The sequence below is a fragment of the Orbicella faveolata genome, unplaced genomic scaffold (genome assembly GCF_042242905.1).
Source record: "Orbicella faveolata isolate gen_17 unplaced genomic scaffold, um_ofav_v1 contig_47, whole genome shotgun sequence".
Taxonomy (NCBI): Eukaryota; Metazoa; Cnidaria; class Anthozoa; order Scleractinia; family Merulinidae; genus Orbicella; species Orbicella faveolata.
The window spans coordinates 19636173-19653613 of record NW_028301577.1 but is presented as its reverse complement, the minus strand read 5'-3'; the positions used below and the strand labels follow the sequence as shown (position 1 = coordinate 19653613).

The 17441-nt window shown below is 39.7% G+C and overlaps 1 protein-coding gene across 1 annotated transcript in view; it reads right to left on the bottom strand.

Moving 5' to 3' along the window:
* The window catches only part of LOC110066937 (unconventional myosin-XVIIIa-like), a 41536-nt gene extending 25969 nt beyond the window's left edge, over window positions 1–15567 (bottom strand). The window contains exons 1-13 of the mRNA XM_089279246.1: window positions 14041–15567; window positions 11184–11384; window positions 10236–10412; window positions 8419–8629; window positions 7736–7878; window positions 7495–7595; window positions 5943–6009; window positions 5552–5696; window positions 4475–4775; window positions 3712–3904; window positions 2447–2530; window positions 1600–1732; window positions 649–808 (exon numbers count right to left, since the gene is read on the bottom strand). Coding sequence (XP_089135372.1) covers window positions 649–808; window positions 1600–1732; window positions 2447–2530; window positions 3712–3904; window positions 4475–4775; window positions 5552–5696; window positions 5943–6009; window positions 7495–7595; window positions 7736–7878; window positions 8419–8629; window positions 10236–10412; window positions 11184–11384; window positions 14041–15432 — 3308 coding nt within the window. The 5' untranslated portion in view covers window positions 15433–15567. The remainder of the gene's footprint in view (window positions 1–648; window positions 809–1599; window positions 1733–2446; window positions 2531–3711; window positions 3905–4474; window positions 4776–5551; window positions 5697–5942; window positions 6010–7494; window positions 7596–7735; window positions 7879–8418; window positions 8630–10235; window positions 10413–11183; window positions 11385–14040) is intronic.
* Window positions 15568–17441: the final 1874 nt, after the last annotated feature.

Genomic DNA, 17441 nt, shown 5'->3' with positions numbered 1-17441 from the left:
CCTCGAGAAAATAATTCCTCTTTACAAATATCACTTAACCCTTCTGTGCAATTTGTTCTGGTCAATTTTCTGTTTTGTGCTTTTCTTTCTCTGTCAGAAACTTATTTCCCAACTTCTCTGTAACTTTTGTTTATCAAGGTTAAACAATGAAAGCGAAACCTCTCTTATCGAAGCAATTACTAAGTAAGAGAAATCTCACACTTGGGTCAGCAAGTCACCTTGTTAAGTACCCGAAATGCTTACGATTCTTACTAACCAATCCGAAAAGTGTACGAGCACTCTCGAGTATACAACGAAAGCTACCTTGCCAGCTTATCGTCATGGTTTCTTAGCAACCTCGAACGAAAACTGAACGGAGGACGCAGAACTCGCTCGAAAAGGCTGGCAAAGAGTCTTTATCGATAGGCCATTTCGAAACTACCTTGTGCATCTGTTTCAAGAGGAGGCCTCGTACAAAACCATTCATATGAAAATAAGTCGATTTGCCCGAAAATGAACTTGTAGACGAAACACATTTTCGTCAGAATGGTTTCGCACGAGGACTCGTTTTGAAACAGAGGTACCAGCAACTCGGAAATGACCTATTCGAGCAAGGGATTCAAAGGTCTGCAGGCGCATTAATCTTTATAGAAATGGAGCATAACTTACTTTGAGGACTCTGCCAGTATTGGATGAGCCTGTTTAACAGTAGCATGCTCCCTGGCCACTTTCAGCCAGCCTCGTGCATTGTACAAGACAGGCAGGTTGCCTTGGCAATGGTTGATGTAAAACGTGTCTTTGAGAGGTCCCTGTCTCACCCATGTGTCCTCTGTTGGAATAAGGATATAAGGAACAATGTTAGCGCGCAAAAAAAACTTGGTATACAAGACACAGTTCACGTAAAACGGTAGAACACAAAAGAACGAGGAATACATGTACAATGAAAATAGGTTTGTGAGGCGGTGTTCTATTGTGACGTGTCCTGTGTCTTCTACACCAAGAAGGACGCCAGACTATCGAGCACTGCAGCATAGGGAGCTTTTCACTTTTTTACAGTTTAATTTATTACAATTTAATGATAAACATGTAGAAGAAAGAAAGAAAATGACAAAACCAATAATGAGAATAAAATAAAATTACAAAAAAACCATAAGTATAGTCCGTAAAAGGTTGGAACCCCAAACAACACAAACCACCTCTATTAAGTATAAAATCTATCGAATATATTATACATCATCAAAGCCACAATGTCCTTAAAACATCTCTAACATCTAAAAGCATGCACATTCGGCGATATTCGAACCACTAACGGTAGTGAGTTCCACATATCAACTTCAACACTGAACAGTTGCCATATGAGCATATTCAATTATACTAACAGCTGACTGTCATCCAAATCTAAAGAACAGTTTTAAAAAACTATATTTCTAGTTTACAAATTGCTTTTTCCTCGACGAAATTTACCGTACCGTATTCCAAATGACGGCATTCTTCAACAAGAAATGCTCGTTTTAGTGGTTATTTGCAGTCCGCAAATGTCCTACTTCTTAATACAGCCATTCTGAGAAGAACCTGAAGTACTGTGGACCACACTTGATAACAACGAACGGGGATACTTACTTTCGTTACAGTGGTGCACATAAAGCCGAGCCAAAAAACTGCTGTCATTCGCTCCTGGAAAGATTGATTCCTCATCCAAGATCCACAGCAAGCCTTTCTGTTCACTCTTCAGGTCTAAAGTAGAACCTCGTGTCTAAACAAACACAGATGCAAAAAGAGAAGTTACAGGGCCCGAGACAAACGTCACACCGGCACGTTGGGTTGAATTCAAGCGTGACATTAGAGTTTATCTCACTCACGCGAGAGTCACGCATGTCGTGACAAGGTAGGTTTTTGGTGTGTCCTAAATTCAATGCATAAGATACGGAATTTTCCAGTGAATTTTTAAAAGACCTGAACGTAGCGTGCTCGGTGGAGCGGATTAGCCTTTACGTGAGAGGCACAATGGTCTAATGCATGGTAAATGCGCTGAACTCCGGATCGAGCGGTCCGGATTCGAGCCCTGACTGAGGACATTGTGTTGTATTCTTGGGCAAAACACTTTACTCCCACGGTACCCTTCTCTACCCAGGTGTATAAATGGGTACTGGCGAATTTAATGCTGGGGGTAACACTGCGATGGACTAGCATCTTGTCTAGAGGGGAGTTCAAATGCTCCAAGTCGCTGGGTCACGCATTTTTTAGCAATTTTAGCACTAGCCAACTGGTCTTAGAATTAAACTGCAGAGAAACGCAAAAGAAACACAGAAAAACCAAAAAGGGGCATGGATGGGCAAAATTGGGAATGATTACTCTTTTGATTCGAATGCCAAGACTCAGTAAATTGTTGGCGACAGGATAACAACAGAACATGAGACGCTTTGAATGGCGATACATGTAGACACAGTACTGCATCTGATTAACATACCACACCCTGAGCAGCTCTATCGAACACGGACACGACAGGATCAGGAGAGGCTGCCACATTTTCAAAACTGCACTCTATGTTCTCCTGTGAAAATCAAACAAATTTGCTATCAGCGATCACCGATCATATTTACGTCCAATAGATATAGCCTTAGATTCCAAACGGGACAATGAAGATGAATGAATTCTACAGGTACATCTACTATGCAATCTGCAAAGGGGTTTACTCATCACCGCAGATGTAAAAGAGAAAAACAAGAAGACATAAATGTAACGAAATCACTACTGAGATTAAAAAGTGATGAGACTGGCCCTAAACGCCTCAACACACAGTTGGTCTATCACTTCAGCAGCAAGTGAGCTCCACTCGGGTATAGTTCTTGCATAAAAACCGAATTTGTGAGTGTTGCTCGTAGGGGTTAACTGTGTGAATTTCATGGGGTTGTACTGTCTAGTTATTCTCTGCTTGGGTTTAACATAGTCAGGAATCTGGAGGGCTATCTTCCCATTGACAGCTTTATACATCAAGGTGAGTCTGGCTCCCTTTCGACACTGTTCCAATGAGAGCGACTGTGGCTCGTTCAGGGGATGGGTCACAGACCCTGGTGTTCGATTATAACAACGTCTAACAAAACGAGCGGTTCGTCGTTGCACACCTTCGATGTCAACGATTTGCTTTTGCGTATGCGGATCCCACAAACTGCTCGCATATTCAAGATGGGGTCTACTAATGATTAAGTCTAAGTCAAAAAGGCAACTTGAGGGAACGATATCAGGCCTACATTGTTCTCCACAAAATTACGTTGGAATAGGAAATTATGATAAATCAAGGTTTAAATACATTGTATACAGACGTAACAAGATTGCACTTAGACGATAGCCTTTCTTTACTTTCCCTTAGCAAACTTTAAGGAGCTGTGAGACGGTTTGCGCATCTTGAAAATTCTAGCCTAAATTTTTCAAGTTCGTCGTTTGTAATCCGTGTTAATCTTCTCCATCCTTAGCCATCCCTGTTCCTTTGTGGTTTATTATTATCTCTTTGGTGTTTTTCTATCTTAATAGGCTATTATTTTGTGGTTTCCTTCAATTTAAAGGTAATTTTGTACGTAACCAAAATAACTTAAAACACCGTGACTGAGCTCCTTTAAAGCATACTTACTAGGAACGCCGTTAAAATTCCATGGGTTACAGGTTACATGGGTTACAGGTCAACTCACTGAGAACACTAACAAACTTCTACAAACTGCACAAGCCAATTATTTGTACCTGAGAGTATCTTTCCATTTGTGCAGTGAACACTGTGTCATGGAAGAACTTTTGCAGTCTCTCATACTCATAATTGTGGCATAGGTCGTCAAACAGTGCTCCCTCAGACTTGCCAACCGATGCAGGATTTTGGAAGCCTGGAGGGTCCAACACGTGCATTGATGAGACAGTTCTTACATTACACTGCAGAGACCTACAAGACAAGAATAACTTTTAAGTCAATATCATGTAAAAATAACCCTCTAGGAAGATGGCACTCTACATGTAAATAAACTAAAAATCTTAAACTGATTGCAATAATATTAGTTAAAGTAAAGTATTATTGCTTGTGCATGTAGCTGATTCAACAAGTACTTCAGATTAATTTATTGTAATCTGTAGTGAGAGGGACATTCTTTCTGTTCTTTTTCTTTCAAGATGAAAAACAAGAAAACTCAAGACTAACAGGTCAGTTATACATGGACATAATTTATATGTTGTTTTTATGGTTTTGGGAGATATGGCTACATTTTTTCCATTTTATTTAAAACATAAGAAAGACTAATCATTAATTCAGCATGACTTTGAAGACAAGTCTACCAGACATATTGTTGTCTAAAAGATAATTTTGCCATCTAATTTCAAGTGGAATTATAAATTTGTATCCCTTGCGGATAACAGCAGTTGTTCAAATTTTGTAACAAGAGGTCTTTACCAACTTGTGAGCCATGTTGCATCTCAACAGAGTACACAACAAAATTACAGTTTATTTCAGAACCCTTACCTGTTAATGAACCTAACCAGAGCAGCAAAAGCTTCCTGGTACAGCCCCATGGCAAATCCCTCCAATGCCTCAATGTACTGCACTGTAGTAGCTTTGGCTTGCTTCTCTGGGGTGTTCTCTGCAGAACTGGAGGGAGTCAGTTCAGTTTTAGACTGACTCTGGCGGCGCATCCTTATGGTAAACTGATTGACAACTGGAGGTGCAAAGATGATCTCAGAGATGTCCTCCTGGGTGGTGCCGAGGACTGCCGCAGCTCTCTGGACTGCTGCTGGGTTGGCAAAATGAGGCTTGTTGTCTGCACCTTTGAACAAATAATGGTTAGCTAAAACCCTGTTCATAACAGTGCTGTTTTACTGAAGGGTCGTGCAGTGGATAACTACTCAATTACAGTACGATAAGAGAATCTTGGAAAGCCACAGGGTGCAATGCAAGGCTGACACTTGGCAAGTGGATAGCAAGACCTACTAGCCTAGAAGTGATGTTTGCTAGCTTGAAAGAATTTAACTCAAAGGCTATCTTCACACTTGGTGCCCAAGCACAGTGCCAGAGCACAAATTATTCTCGCTGGGCACTAATCGGCACACACCTTTTTTCCAAGTACTCACACAGTGCCCATGCCGGGGTACAAGGTCTTGCCTTTGTGCTTGGGCATTAAATGGTACTAGGGTCTTTGGAGTACCCAGTGTCTGAACGTAACACTACATTGTATTTTGTGCCAGTGCCCAGGCATCAGTGTTCAGGCACCAAGTGTGTACACAGCCTAATTGAAGACAACATTTTGTCATGTTGTTTGTTATAATATTGGAATTATCTCCTTATGTCCAGTTGCATAGTGATGGCAGAGTTCTTAGTTTGGCAAGCTGCTCATGCTAAGACCACCCAGTTACATGCCACAATCCATGAACCATGTCTGACAGCAGTGACAAATTAAATGAAACATTTCACTGTGTAATAAAATTATACATGGACCATGTGCAAGACATCATTCGACAAGTTGCTACTTTGATTGCTAAGCAGTACATATCTGAAACTCTAGTTGTAACTTCAGAAGGTCAAATAAATTGTATAATTATTTACCTACAGCCACCCCAGCACAGCCCAGATGACAAATGGCAGCCAAGATTACCCAGATTCCTTTAGCCTCCTCTTCAGAGATTCCCAGCATTTGGAGAGCAAACTCTATCTCTGTCCACTTATCAGAAAGAACCTGGTTATCTGGTGACTGTTGAAATACAGAGAGACTTTAACTTCAACAGTACACCTTGTACATGAAAGTTAGGTTGCATTTGCAGAGGAAAGAAAACAGGAGAACCTGAAGCCAAACACTTGACAAAAAGAGAAAAACCAACAACATTTGTACATGTAAAAGGTCATATGCAAGTTTCAATGTTTTTACCTAGGGCGTAGGGCAAAAACATAATCAAATGCGAATAGTTAGAAATCAACTTAAACAGCTTGTAAACTGTACCTTGGGGTCAAATCCCATCATAAACTCATTGGTCTCACTCATTTTGGCCTCCAACTGCAACTCTTTTCTGTTCGAAACAAACCCAAGATCAGAAATGTTGTCAAATAATAATAAAAATATTTCACATTCCTTATTTTTGTGTATTGTGGAAACCCATTACAGTGAATATCACCAGGTGGTTGCCACTTGATAAAGTTTTTGATAAAATTTGACAACTTTCTGGCAGCTTTTGAAAACTTTCTGATCACTTTTGGCCAACTTCGGCAATCAAATTGCAAAAAATGTGGGTGGAAGAGATGTCAATTGCCAGAACATAAATGTGGCGCTAGACAATGACAACTCTGCCTTCCAGAATTCTTGTATGCTCATTTGCCTTTTGAAACAAAAACCTTCCATTTGATAGTAACATAGTAAATTGTCTAAAATTTATCAAAAACTTTGTCAAGTGGAAACCTATGGTGGCCTTCACTGCAATCAAACCCAACTAGGATGTTCTAATATAAAACGACCAAGTGAACCTTTGGTTAGGTCAAGACAGTGGTCGTTTAAACAAGAGTTGGTTGTGTCAGCTGTAACATGTTTGCATTCAAAGTGGTGAAAATATTGCCGGTAACTGGAGCAATGCAGCATATGCACTTTGAGGTACAAATGGTTACCAGTGAAATTTGGAGGGGAACCTGACAAAAATGACCAGGATATCCTGCAATGGACTGACATCTCAGCAATTCCTGAAGCAAAACATGCATGCTTCGAAAACTCAAGATAACACGTGACGTGCAAAGAAAATCATGTTTGATAGCTGGGGGCTGTGGATTTTGCAGTCAACCTAGAGCATCCTGTCTTTCGCTTACCCAACGGTTAACATAAATCCTCGAATTAGCACCCGGGGCACTTATTTCAAATTTAGGAGAAGACAGGGGAGCTTATTAGAGGGGGCGCTTATTCAAGGGGGGGCGCTTATTTAATTTTTTCCAAATCATGGCCCGACATGATCATTTTTTTAATACATCATCTGCGTGTAAACACTAACATAAGCTGTTTATTGACATAAAAAGCTTATCCTAAAGTTTAATCGCGGCACCCTTAGTACTTAACGTGGTCAACGTGTTCACTGAACATGTTCACAAACTGAAACAATGTACGAATTTAATAATACATGATGAAAACTATACATCCTTTGTTGTCTCATTATTCGTCCACAAAATGGGGGGGAAGGGGAGGGGAGGAGGTGCGCATTTTAAATTTCAGGTGATAGGAGGGGCGCTTATTCAAAAGGGGCGCTTACTCGAGGAGGGTGGGAAGCTAATTCGAGGATTTATGGTAAGTGAAATTTCCTTGGGAAAATGTTTTAGGGAATGAAAATTACGGTAGTACTGCAAGAGATGACATTTCCAGGTAGCAAGGCTGAACCCAAAAAATTGGTTTTCTTTGCCCCCTGGCACTAGTGCGGATGACTCAACCCCTTCCCCAATCCTGTGGTTTATTGGAGCTGACTTGAATTTGCCTGTTACTCTGAATGTACGTATAATAAGGTTTTGTTAGTAATATTTACCTCATCTTAGGTTCGCATCCTCCCAACAAATAGTGGAATATCTTAAATGTACTCTCCCCTTCAGATTGCCTGACAACTTTGGACTTTTCCAAGAGGAATGTCTGAAACAAATAACATTATACAACTGATTAGTTCCTTTAATTCCTTTTCAAATTTCATTATTTTTCTTGGCTCCTTGTTATATACAAAAATAACAAGTTTCGTTACTTCAGCTAAATCAACTTTTCATGCTATGACTGACCTGGACTGAAGCACTTGTCAGAAGACCTGCAGAGTCAAAATCCATGCTAAATAGCAGAGTGAACCTTGATCCATTGTGATTCATGGGAGTGGAGACATTGCCAAAGGCTTCCAACAAAGCATAAATAGCTTCAAGCTTTTGATCTGGAAAAGAAAGCAGTCAGCATGTGAATGCATCAAAGGGGCAATATCTTTATGGTTGATATCACAAAATATTTTACCAGCGAAAATCACAACACACAGCTGGAATCTGTGGTACTGTAGCATGCTATTTTGAGATAAGATGTAGTCACAAAGTGAGATAAATTTAATCAATAACAAGTAGTCAGTGATTGTGGTAACTAAATAAACAAAATAATTTATAATTACATTTGGTGACTACATCTTTGGTGAGGGTTGCCAAATTTTCCACCAGGGCAAAGCTTGAGGTCATTACAGTTTCCAAAACCAGTCTGCTATTACTTTCCAAAATACACAAACGCTTTTGGTCACCACTACCTCCAAATGTATACATTTGAATTCCATCAGGACAAGTAAAGATAAGAGTCACATATTTTAATCTCTAAATGGAAATGACCCAAAGCATTTTTCCCATGGTTGTCTGTAGGACAGGTGAATTTTCCAACTTTTTTCTTGCTATGCCAGCCAGAGTTCTAATAGGAGTGAGATGGGAGAATTGCCCACCTGTGAGTGCAGAATGCTGTGAACTGGCTGCAGCTACTAAATAATGCATGATGTGTCTGGAATTGATGGTTTTTCCTGATCCGCTGTGACCCATCAGCACAACTGACTGATCCATCCTTGTCGCCAGCATGTTCCTATAGGCTGATTGTGCAGCGGCAAAGATATGGGGTGGCATGTCTTCCTGTTTACAGCCACGGAACATCTGAATTACCTGTGAAAAGAAAAAATAGTAAATGTTAAGTTTGGTAGAGAAATGAGAATTATATTGGTCACTATTGGGATGAAATGTTCACGTTCTCCCAACAGGAGTTGCACCTATGACCTTCCACATTCCAGCAGGACACTCTACCACTGAGCTACCAGGGAGGAGAATATAACCTAATCTGATACCCACAACACATCTCACACTTTACAACAGTTGGTTACAATTTACATGTAAAAGAAAATCGAAGAAAAGAGGAGCACACAGCCCGCTCTGCCTCCCTAGATCAGCTATAGGGCACTTGTGGGAGCTAAACCATAATAAGTAGGTTCAAACATGACAGACTTCTGCCATACTTCTAGGCATACAATCTAGCAAGCAATATCAAGACAGCATTATTTACTTCTAACACCTGCATCTGGGGTTTCTGTTTTCAGTAACATTTTGTATAGAACTTTGAGCAGAGAACCCTCAGGGATAATTCGGTGCTGACAATAAACAATTATTAGATTCGGTTTTTCTGATATCCAGAATAATCAAGGTTGAGGTAGGGGTTATCAGCCTCAGCCTTTGGCTTCAGCTGATAACCCTTGCCGAGACCTTGATTATTCAGGATATCACAAAAACCGAATCTAATAATAGTTTTATGGCTGGTTTGCAGTGTCACACCATCAAAAATAAAAATCGTAAGCATTCGATAGATTAAGTCAAGAAGCTGAGATATGAAAGATGATTGATATATAAATTACCTAGCGAAGTTTTAAGTCTGTACGGTTTTCCATCCGCGAGTTATTCGGAAAAGCGTTTTGCTCAAATTTATAGAGCTTTGTATGGTGTCGCCATGTTTGTGTCCCTCAGAGGGACACAAACATGGTGGCCATAAAGTAACAGAAACATCTGTCATTGAGTTTTGCCAATGAAACGAAACATTACTACTCTAGAGCTCAGATACATTGAAATTAATACTTTGTCTAGAGCAAGAACTGTTTAGTTAGTAAAATCTTGAGCAATAACTCATCTTTTGACGTACTCGACAGCCTTACCGAGCCGCCATTTTAATGTCATGCAACGCATAAACTTGGAAATTCCGACGTGCTCCATTACATAATGAGGAACCCTGTCGGGCTTAAATGTTGCAAAATGTCAAGTTATTAGAGGGTCTTACATCTGATGAAACTAAAACTTCACAAGGATTGGTAATTTCTTATTTTGGAAATTGATGACGTCACATGAAAAACGGCAATTATACATTGAACAAAAAAAATGGAAGTCATGTTTCCGCTTCTTCGCTGACAGCAAGCAACACAAAGCACGCAAACTTGACATGATTACTGTATAATCTGCAGAGATGACGTCACAGGCACTGATTTCAAAAATTCACTGTACACTTTCGGCCAATCAGGAAAGAGATAGTGAGTTCAATGTATAACAATAAGATATATGGGAGGCAGGGTTACTCACAAGTGGCAAAAGTCACCCTTAACCTATACCAAAAGAGCACTATAGTTATGCATCTTAATATTAACCAAATCTCTAGGTATTTACTGAAAATCACTCATTAATCAATTTTCATTTATTACTCACTACAATATATTATTCATTATTCATTACTCACTTTATCAGTGTAGATAGCTAACTGTTGCTGGGGGTTGATGACTATCAAGTTGGGCCCAGCATACGTGTGAATAAGGTTACTCCCAAACCTCTGCCGCAAAGTGTGAAGGCAACTGGATTCATTAAGGTAGCGCAAGGAGGCAAGATCTTCTGCTCTGTCATATTGTGGAGGATTAGCCTAAAATAAAATAAAGGAGTGCAACAAGCTCAGTAAAAAGTTCCCCACAAAGTAACTTGTTTATCTTCAGTTCAAAATAAAACAAAATTAACAGAAGTATCCTAATGTTATAATTCCAAGAATAGCCCTAATGTATATATTGACAGCAGACTAGCAAATTTCACCACCAACCACCCTCGCTTTGAAAATACCAGTAGTAAATTTTATCATGAACAAATTCCCACATCACCGACAAGGAAAAGAATACACACCCAACCCAATTTTGAAACTTTACTTCCTCTCCCACCTTACCTATTTAAGCTTTTGTTGATACGCAGTTCTTTCTTCTCATGAATTTTCAAAGAAAAAAAAGAAAATATAACCAAAGAAAAATTGCAAATTCAGGTCTGGGTCATTGGAAAGGTGGATAGTTCCACTGGATACATCACTATCCAGCAAATAGTGTGGTTTGTTCTGTTTACACATATCCACTGGATAGCGATTTATCCAGTGGATAACGTTATCCAGCCTTTGAACAACTGGGGCCTGATATCTAATATATTGACCATTTTTTAGAGGGCAAACAGTTAACACATCCCTATGGGTGCTTCAAGTAGAGCCAGCTGGCTTACTAATATGGTAAATGTTTGAAAAACTAATAACAAATTTGTATAGATGACCTTTTCATCTGACCAAAAATTATCATATGACAACAATTTGGAGAGAAACTGGACAAAACGATGGTTCATTTAAATCAAAACTGTTAAATAATCTAATAATCCATTGACTGACCTTTTCAACACTGTCCTCTTCAATAGTAATAATCTCGCCACCATGATCCAGTTTCACTTTACACATAGGAGTTTCATCTTCTTCTCTTACAGTCTTGGTCTTTTGAACCCTTCCACCAGAAAACCCTGCCTTGTGAACAACCCACACTTTTTCTGCATCTAGCCATGCCTTCTGGGAGTTGACCTCTTCCTCTGATTTAGCCTGGAAGAAAAAAAGAAGACTGAATGAGCTTAAAAAGCCAACAAAACCAGGGCTGTGCGGTAGAAGTGCCCGGGTGCTACGGGCAACTAACTTTTGCCTTTGGGTGACTGGAACAACTTACTTTTTTCATATAAGTTTAAGTGCTAGGCACCTATATTTCATGGTTAGGAACCTTTGGGCTCCTCATAATCTTCTTAGACCAGAGCCTTGCAAACGTATAGTCTTTCCCTCCTGGGGTGTCAAGATCAGCATTATAATATTCATCTACTACTCTGCATTTTCAGCATTTCTCCCTGAACAACTAATGGGCCTAATCCTACATATAGGCTCACAAATGTATCAAGAGCTAATGACAACATATAATCTCTAGTGCTCCTGGCTGGAAAGAAAATAGAATTTCCAGGTTGCCCTTAATTCAAGTTAGAGCTACTATTGGGCACTTGACCAAAGGTCTTTCTCAATGCCTCACAGCAACTCATCCTGTGAACTGCCAACTAAAAAATTCAAAATTGAGCAAGTGGCTAATATGAAGAAGCATTCAATAACCCCAGGCAATCATGCAACCCTGAAGACTTAATTACTGGTCAAATATTGGCATCTGAGAAAAGCTGTCATTCTGAATTATATTGTTAGCTTCCTTGTTCCTCCAAGAACAGGGTTAACATCAATTTTGCTTTACAATAGACTAAAGAAAATTATATAATGCAAAGTAGAATGAAAACTTAAAAAAACTGTTACATAACAAAATTTAAACAGAAAGGATGGCCAAAGCACAGAAAAAACTCATGAAGGAAACAGCCTATGATTTGAAATATTGTACTGGTAAAATCAATAACCAATTATTCATAATCTGCTCAAAAAGGTAGACCTAAGTGAAACTTAAGTAATATCAATTAAATGTGTAGAAAGATAATAAAAACAGGATTAACAAGAAAGCAGTAATATAGCACACTTTTTTAACATAAGTTGAATTTTGTTTCTGCATCTTGTAAATTCTTGGTACAAAAAATGCTACATCAAACCACTTTTTCACTGATGACTGCTACTGATAATCATCAATAATTTTGCATTGCCACTACATTTTTGCTTTACATATATTCAAATTATTAACCCGGAAAAGTGAATATCAACAGCCACAACTGCACTGTAAAAATCCACAATTAGCATCCATTATTACCAGACGATACAGTGTACATGTACAGTGTGGAATGTCCCAGGTAACAGCTACTTTTAAAACTGAACATAGAGATAACAGACTTCCAAAATAATCTACTTTTTGCATCATTACCACATTTTTGGGCAAAAAATGTGAATTTTAAATTCAACCAAATAAGCCTGTAACCTTTACTCAAAATCCTAGGGCATAATGTAAAAGATTACAGATAGCAACCATAATTCAAACAAACCTCAGATTTCATGAGAGACTTCATCACAAATGTAATAGTTCTGCATGGCAGGTTTTGCATCATAAATAAACCAAATTGTTTAAGCTCTGTGAAATATTTATATGTTTTGCTCCTTTTGTACAGCCATAATAAATATATCAGTTCAGAAAGACACAAAATGGACAGTATTTGTTCTGAGACAAATCTGCACTTAGACATTTGAGTGGGATAACAACACTAAGTAATGCAATCAACAGTAACTATAGTTTTCCATCTACAAATTGAAATCCCTTTCCATTCTTGGTGTGTAAAATATTTCTTCTATTATCAGAGTATTAACAAATTCTTATTACCACGTCATCTATCAAAACCTAGAAAGTATATTTAAATGTAATAGCAGGTTTCTAATTCCTAATCCACTTTGGTTTCAATGATGCACAAATGAAGAAAACAAACATTTTGCGAATTACGTCACAGAGTGACTTTCATGTCAAACCACTGTTTTGTGAAATACTAAAAATATTGACTGAAACAACAGGCGACAACTAAAAAGCAGCTTCAAGAACAAACAGATAAAAATTGTCCTTAAACAAATCAAGCTCTAGCACTCTCCTAAGTTTTAATTTAAGCATAGTTTCAAATGCATTTATAATTAGCATAGAAGTGTATATTTTGGCATTCCATCAGGTCTCCTGCAAACAGTAACCCAATCTTTTATACAACGATCACATGTTTATATCATGGTCAATCTATGGCCAAAGATCTGTTGCTATGTTTTCATAAGACCGGGTTCTTTCAATTTTTGAAGTAGCATGTTCTTTTAAACATGGAACAAAGCAAGTAGAGTTGTTTTCATGTGATTCTTTGTTAAAATGAACTATGGGCTACATATATTTGCACTATAAACTAATTAGCCACAATAATATTCTAACGAGGAAACCCATTCTAATGCAAATTACGGTGAGATAGCTCGGGCATTACAAACATTGAATTTACAAACGAATACCAGAGATGAAACAGAGCTTGTCTTAATGCGATTTCCACCAAAAAAATTAGCAGATCAACCACTGAGTTGTTTTGTTCCCAAAAAAGAAAATGTCAGTGATGTCATGAGTAAATTCCTGGTGTTCAACGACCTTTGCCGAGCACAAAAAAACAAGAATGAACTTGTATACACAACAGAAGTACACAAGTGAATTCGGATAAGTTAGTCACTAATAACATCATTAGCGTACCCAATTATTATTAACACCCTGCAAATGCACACTTACCTTCTTTTTAATTCTTTTGCTTCCACTGCGAGCAAGGGTTCCAGCTTTCAGATTCGACTCGTCGAGTTGAACGGTTGAGCCATCGAGACCGCTTCTCACGCTCAATTCCGATAGCTCCGGCACAGGAATCACTTTGATAACGACCTCCTCTCCCGACATAGCTATCATCTCGATTATTCTCTCCCTCGGTTCGTTCTCCACATTGACTCCATTAACTTCCACAAGGCGATCGCCAGGGAGCAATCCCCCACTGCCATTTGTACCGACGGGTTCGACAAAGTGCACAGTTTTCCCGCTACCTGGAGCGTTGGCTCGCCTCAGAGCAAACCCAAAATCGCCACTTGATCGCCTATTCAGCTTTATAACCCTAGCGACTCCCGAAATAGCAGGCTGAACTTCCGGTAGTTTCAAATCAACTCCCATCTCCTCTAGAGTCTTCTCTGATGGAGAGAGAAGCGACTCTGACGACCTGCTCACATCTCGCGGCGGCAAAACTATTTTCGGCTCGCCGAGATCAAGGGGTGCCTCAGTGAAAGACTGTACTGTACTTGTAGCTGTTATAGGTCCGTCCACCTCCATACGATGGTTAGAATTAGCCTTGTTTCGTTCATTTTCGGAACCCACGTTGATAAGTTTCACTTCGAACTCGACCACTCCAGTGCGATCAGCCAGTATGCGAGGAGGTTTAGGAGGTGGGCTTTCCGGAGAAACATGTTTATCGTTCGACGGTGAAGCAGATATAACCTCATCAGAACGCCTCGTATTGATTGCTGAAGTGCCATTCATTTCGCCAGTGTGAGCTCGTTTCTGTTCGTTGCTAGCATCACCAGATTTGTTTTCGTAAGAGTCATAAGCTTGTCTCGGACTTTGCAACTTGATTTCGATACTGGAGCTTTTCTTTCTCTTCACTCGCGGTTTCGGAACGGGTTTACCGTCCTGCGAAACCTCATTTTGGTATCGCCCTTCCTCGTCTGAATCTCTATACCCTGCTTGTTGCACCGCATCGGACGATGCAGCGTTCGAAGAAACGCTGGCAGAAGAACCAAACAAATATGGAGAAGGTACAGAACCACTCGCTGCACTGCCAGTTGTATCCGAGCTACCTGAACGGCCTGTTCTAGCGGCAAAATCTGAACGCTCGACGCCTGGCGAAGTGTTTCTATCGTCATAACCGTGTTCAACTTCATATCTACGTTTATCTTGCTTTCTAAAACTAAATCGTCCTCTCTTCTGCTCCTCGTTGTCAGAGCCAGCTACTATGTTCCCAAGATCGCCATGAGCCTTACGATCAAGTTTGTGTTTGTCCTTTTCTTTCTCTTTCTTTCTCCTTTCCCTCCGCTCTTCTTTTGTCTCGATCACCTTGTCTTTGTCCTTCTTCTTGAAGGAAAACATTGCGATAGATTACTCCTTCAGTACCGATGTTAGTTTACTTTCACGGGCAACTACATTTATAAGTTCATCACAAATGGCCGCCAAATTTTTAATTCATGAATCCGGGCACTGAAAAATTTGGTCACGTGACATATAGGTATTTCAAAAATTGCGTTACGAGACAACTGTTGTCAACTTTGACAAACTTCTTAATTCTCGAATATTGCCTGCAAGAAACTTATTCTTTCAGGTAAAACTAAGAAACATGGTCAAGGCGGTCAAGCATTTTTTGTTTATAGGATGGCATTTCCGCAAGTATTTTGTCTGAGTGTATATTTTCAAGGAATGTATGGTGACATGTGTTACAGCTGGAATGTCACGCTATAGGGGAACGATGTTTACTGTTCTGGTAGATATTGGCTTTACATTTTTACACGTGGGTGAAATAAAGCACGTGGATTATAACTTCTCTGGCACAATCCACTGAACTGTGAAATTACAACCACGATTACTTATAACTGAGCGGAAATGCTTTTGCCATGATCAATTAAATGACGTCATGGGATTATTATACGCGGAGTTTGTTATAATTTTAATTAAAATACTCTGGCATCAATTAAAAATATGGGGGGCGGGGGGAAGCTTTATTTATATTTCCCTCAATATCAAGAACCTTTTAATTTTCATTGGTGTGGTCCTATCTTTATCCATTTTTCTCGCTCGTTTTCTGATCTTTGCTGACTTCATTGTTTACATTTCTCCTCATTAACATACGACTTTGCGCAGAGAAGGCAACACGCTAGAATTGACTACAAACATTTAAGAGCTTGTGAAATTTAGTAGTTGGTGAAATTTTTGTCCCCTTGGGTGTAATATTCGAGGGGAAATTGGCTTTCAAAAATTGCATAATTTCTGGGTGGTAAATGTGCCAATGAGTCCATACATTCTTTGTAAAATTTTGAGTTTAAATGCGCGAAAAGCTTTCCAATACATTGGGCTCAAACTCTCTGGGACAGTTAATCGTGCTGTGCCCTTTCAATATCCTGAACTAACGCTTTTGTAACTCCATCAGGAACTGTATCGTATATGCTAATGACGCAAATATTGTTAACAAAGATTCTCCTATATATCGACAAGGCATACGAAATATACCACAAATTCCCGCTAACCCAATATCGGTAACATCTAGAACCTAATGGAAAGCTGATCTGGTCAGCCGATATAATTGTTTACAAACACAATATACCCGTTCCATCCGCGACAGAAGCCTTGCAACTGTCCTTCGACACCTCTCCGCACCGGGAAGGGCACGGGGTGCTGGGGTGTACCACCTGCTTATTTTACACCCTTCACACTCTTCACCTGTGGCAGACAGGGCGAAAGCAATCATAATAATAAAGCTTGGGTTTATAGTCAAGACGTAATCAAGAAATAGTCAAGCCAGTCGCAGTATTTTATTACCACCAAAAGGATTTGTATCCCAACCTCGAATTACCTCTCAACGGTATGTTTGATCTGGGGCCAACCCACTGCACTGAGCAGAGCAGAGATCATATGTACAATCATCAGGGGAGGGGAAGGGGGAAGTGGGAAGTGGTGGCGGGGAAATCAGCGGGACGAGGGAGAGAAGGACAAGTGACCAAAGAGAGTTTAAAGTCCTCTTTTGTCCTCTCCCTTATCAGTCGACTCGTCACGTAGGAAACGAGAGGAAAATTCGCATGTATAGCGTACAACAAAGATAACCAAGCACTCTATGGATCGCAATTTCACCACCCACTCCCTCCAGACTTTGTAACTACGTCAAAAATCAGAAAGCACCAACAACAGTTTGTGTAATTCCCATCCTTGGAGAACCAGGGACAGCTATACAGGACGTCCCGACTAGCTGCCCCTGGGCCTCCGAGGATGTGTAATGCCTAATCGGCTTTACCAAATAAATGACGATGATAAAGCGAGATATTCAGTTTTTGCCAGTAGACACAGAAACGTCAAAGGCCAGGCCACAATAAAAATAACGATACTTCACACCA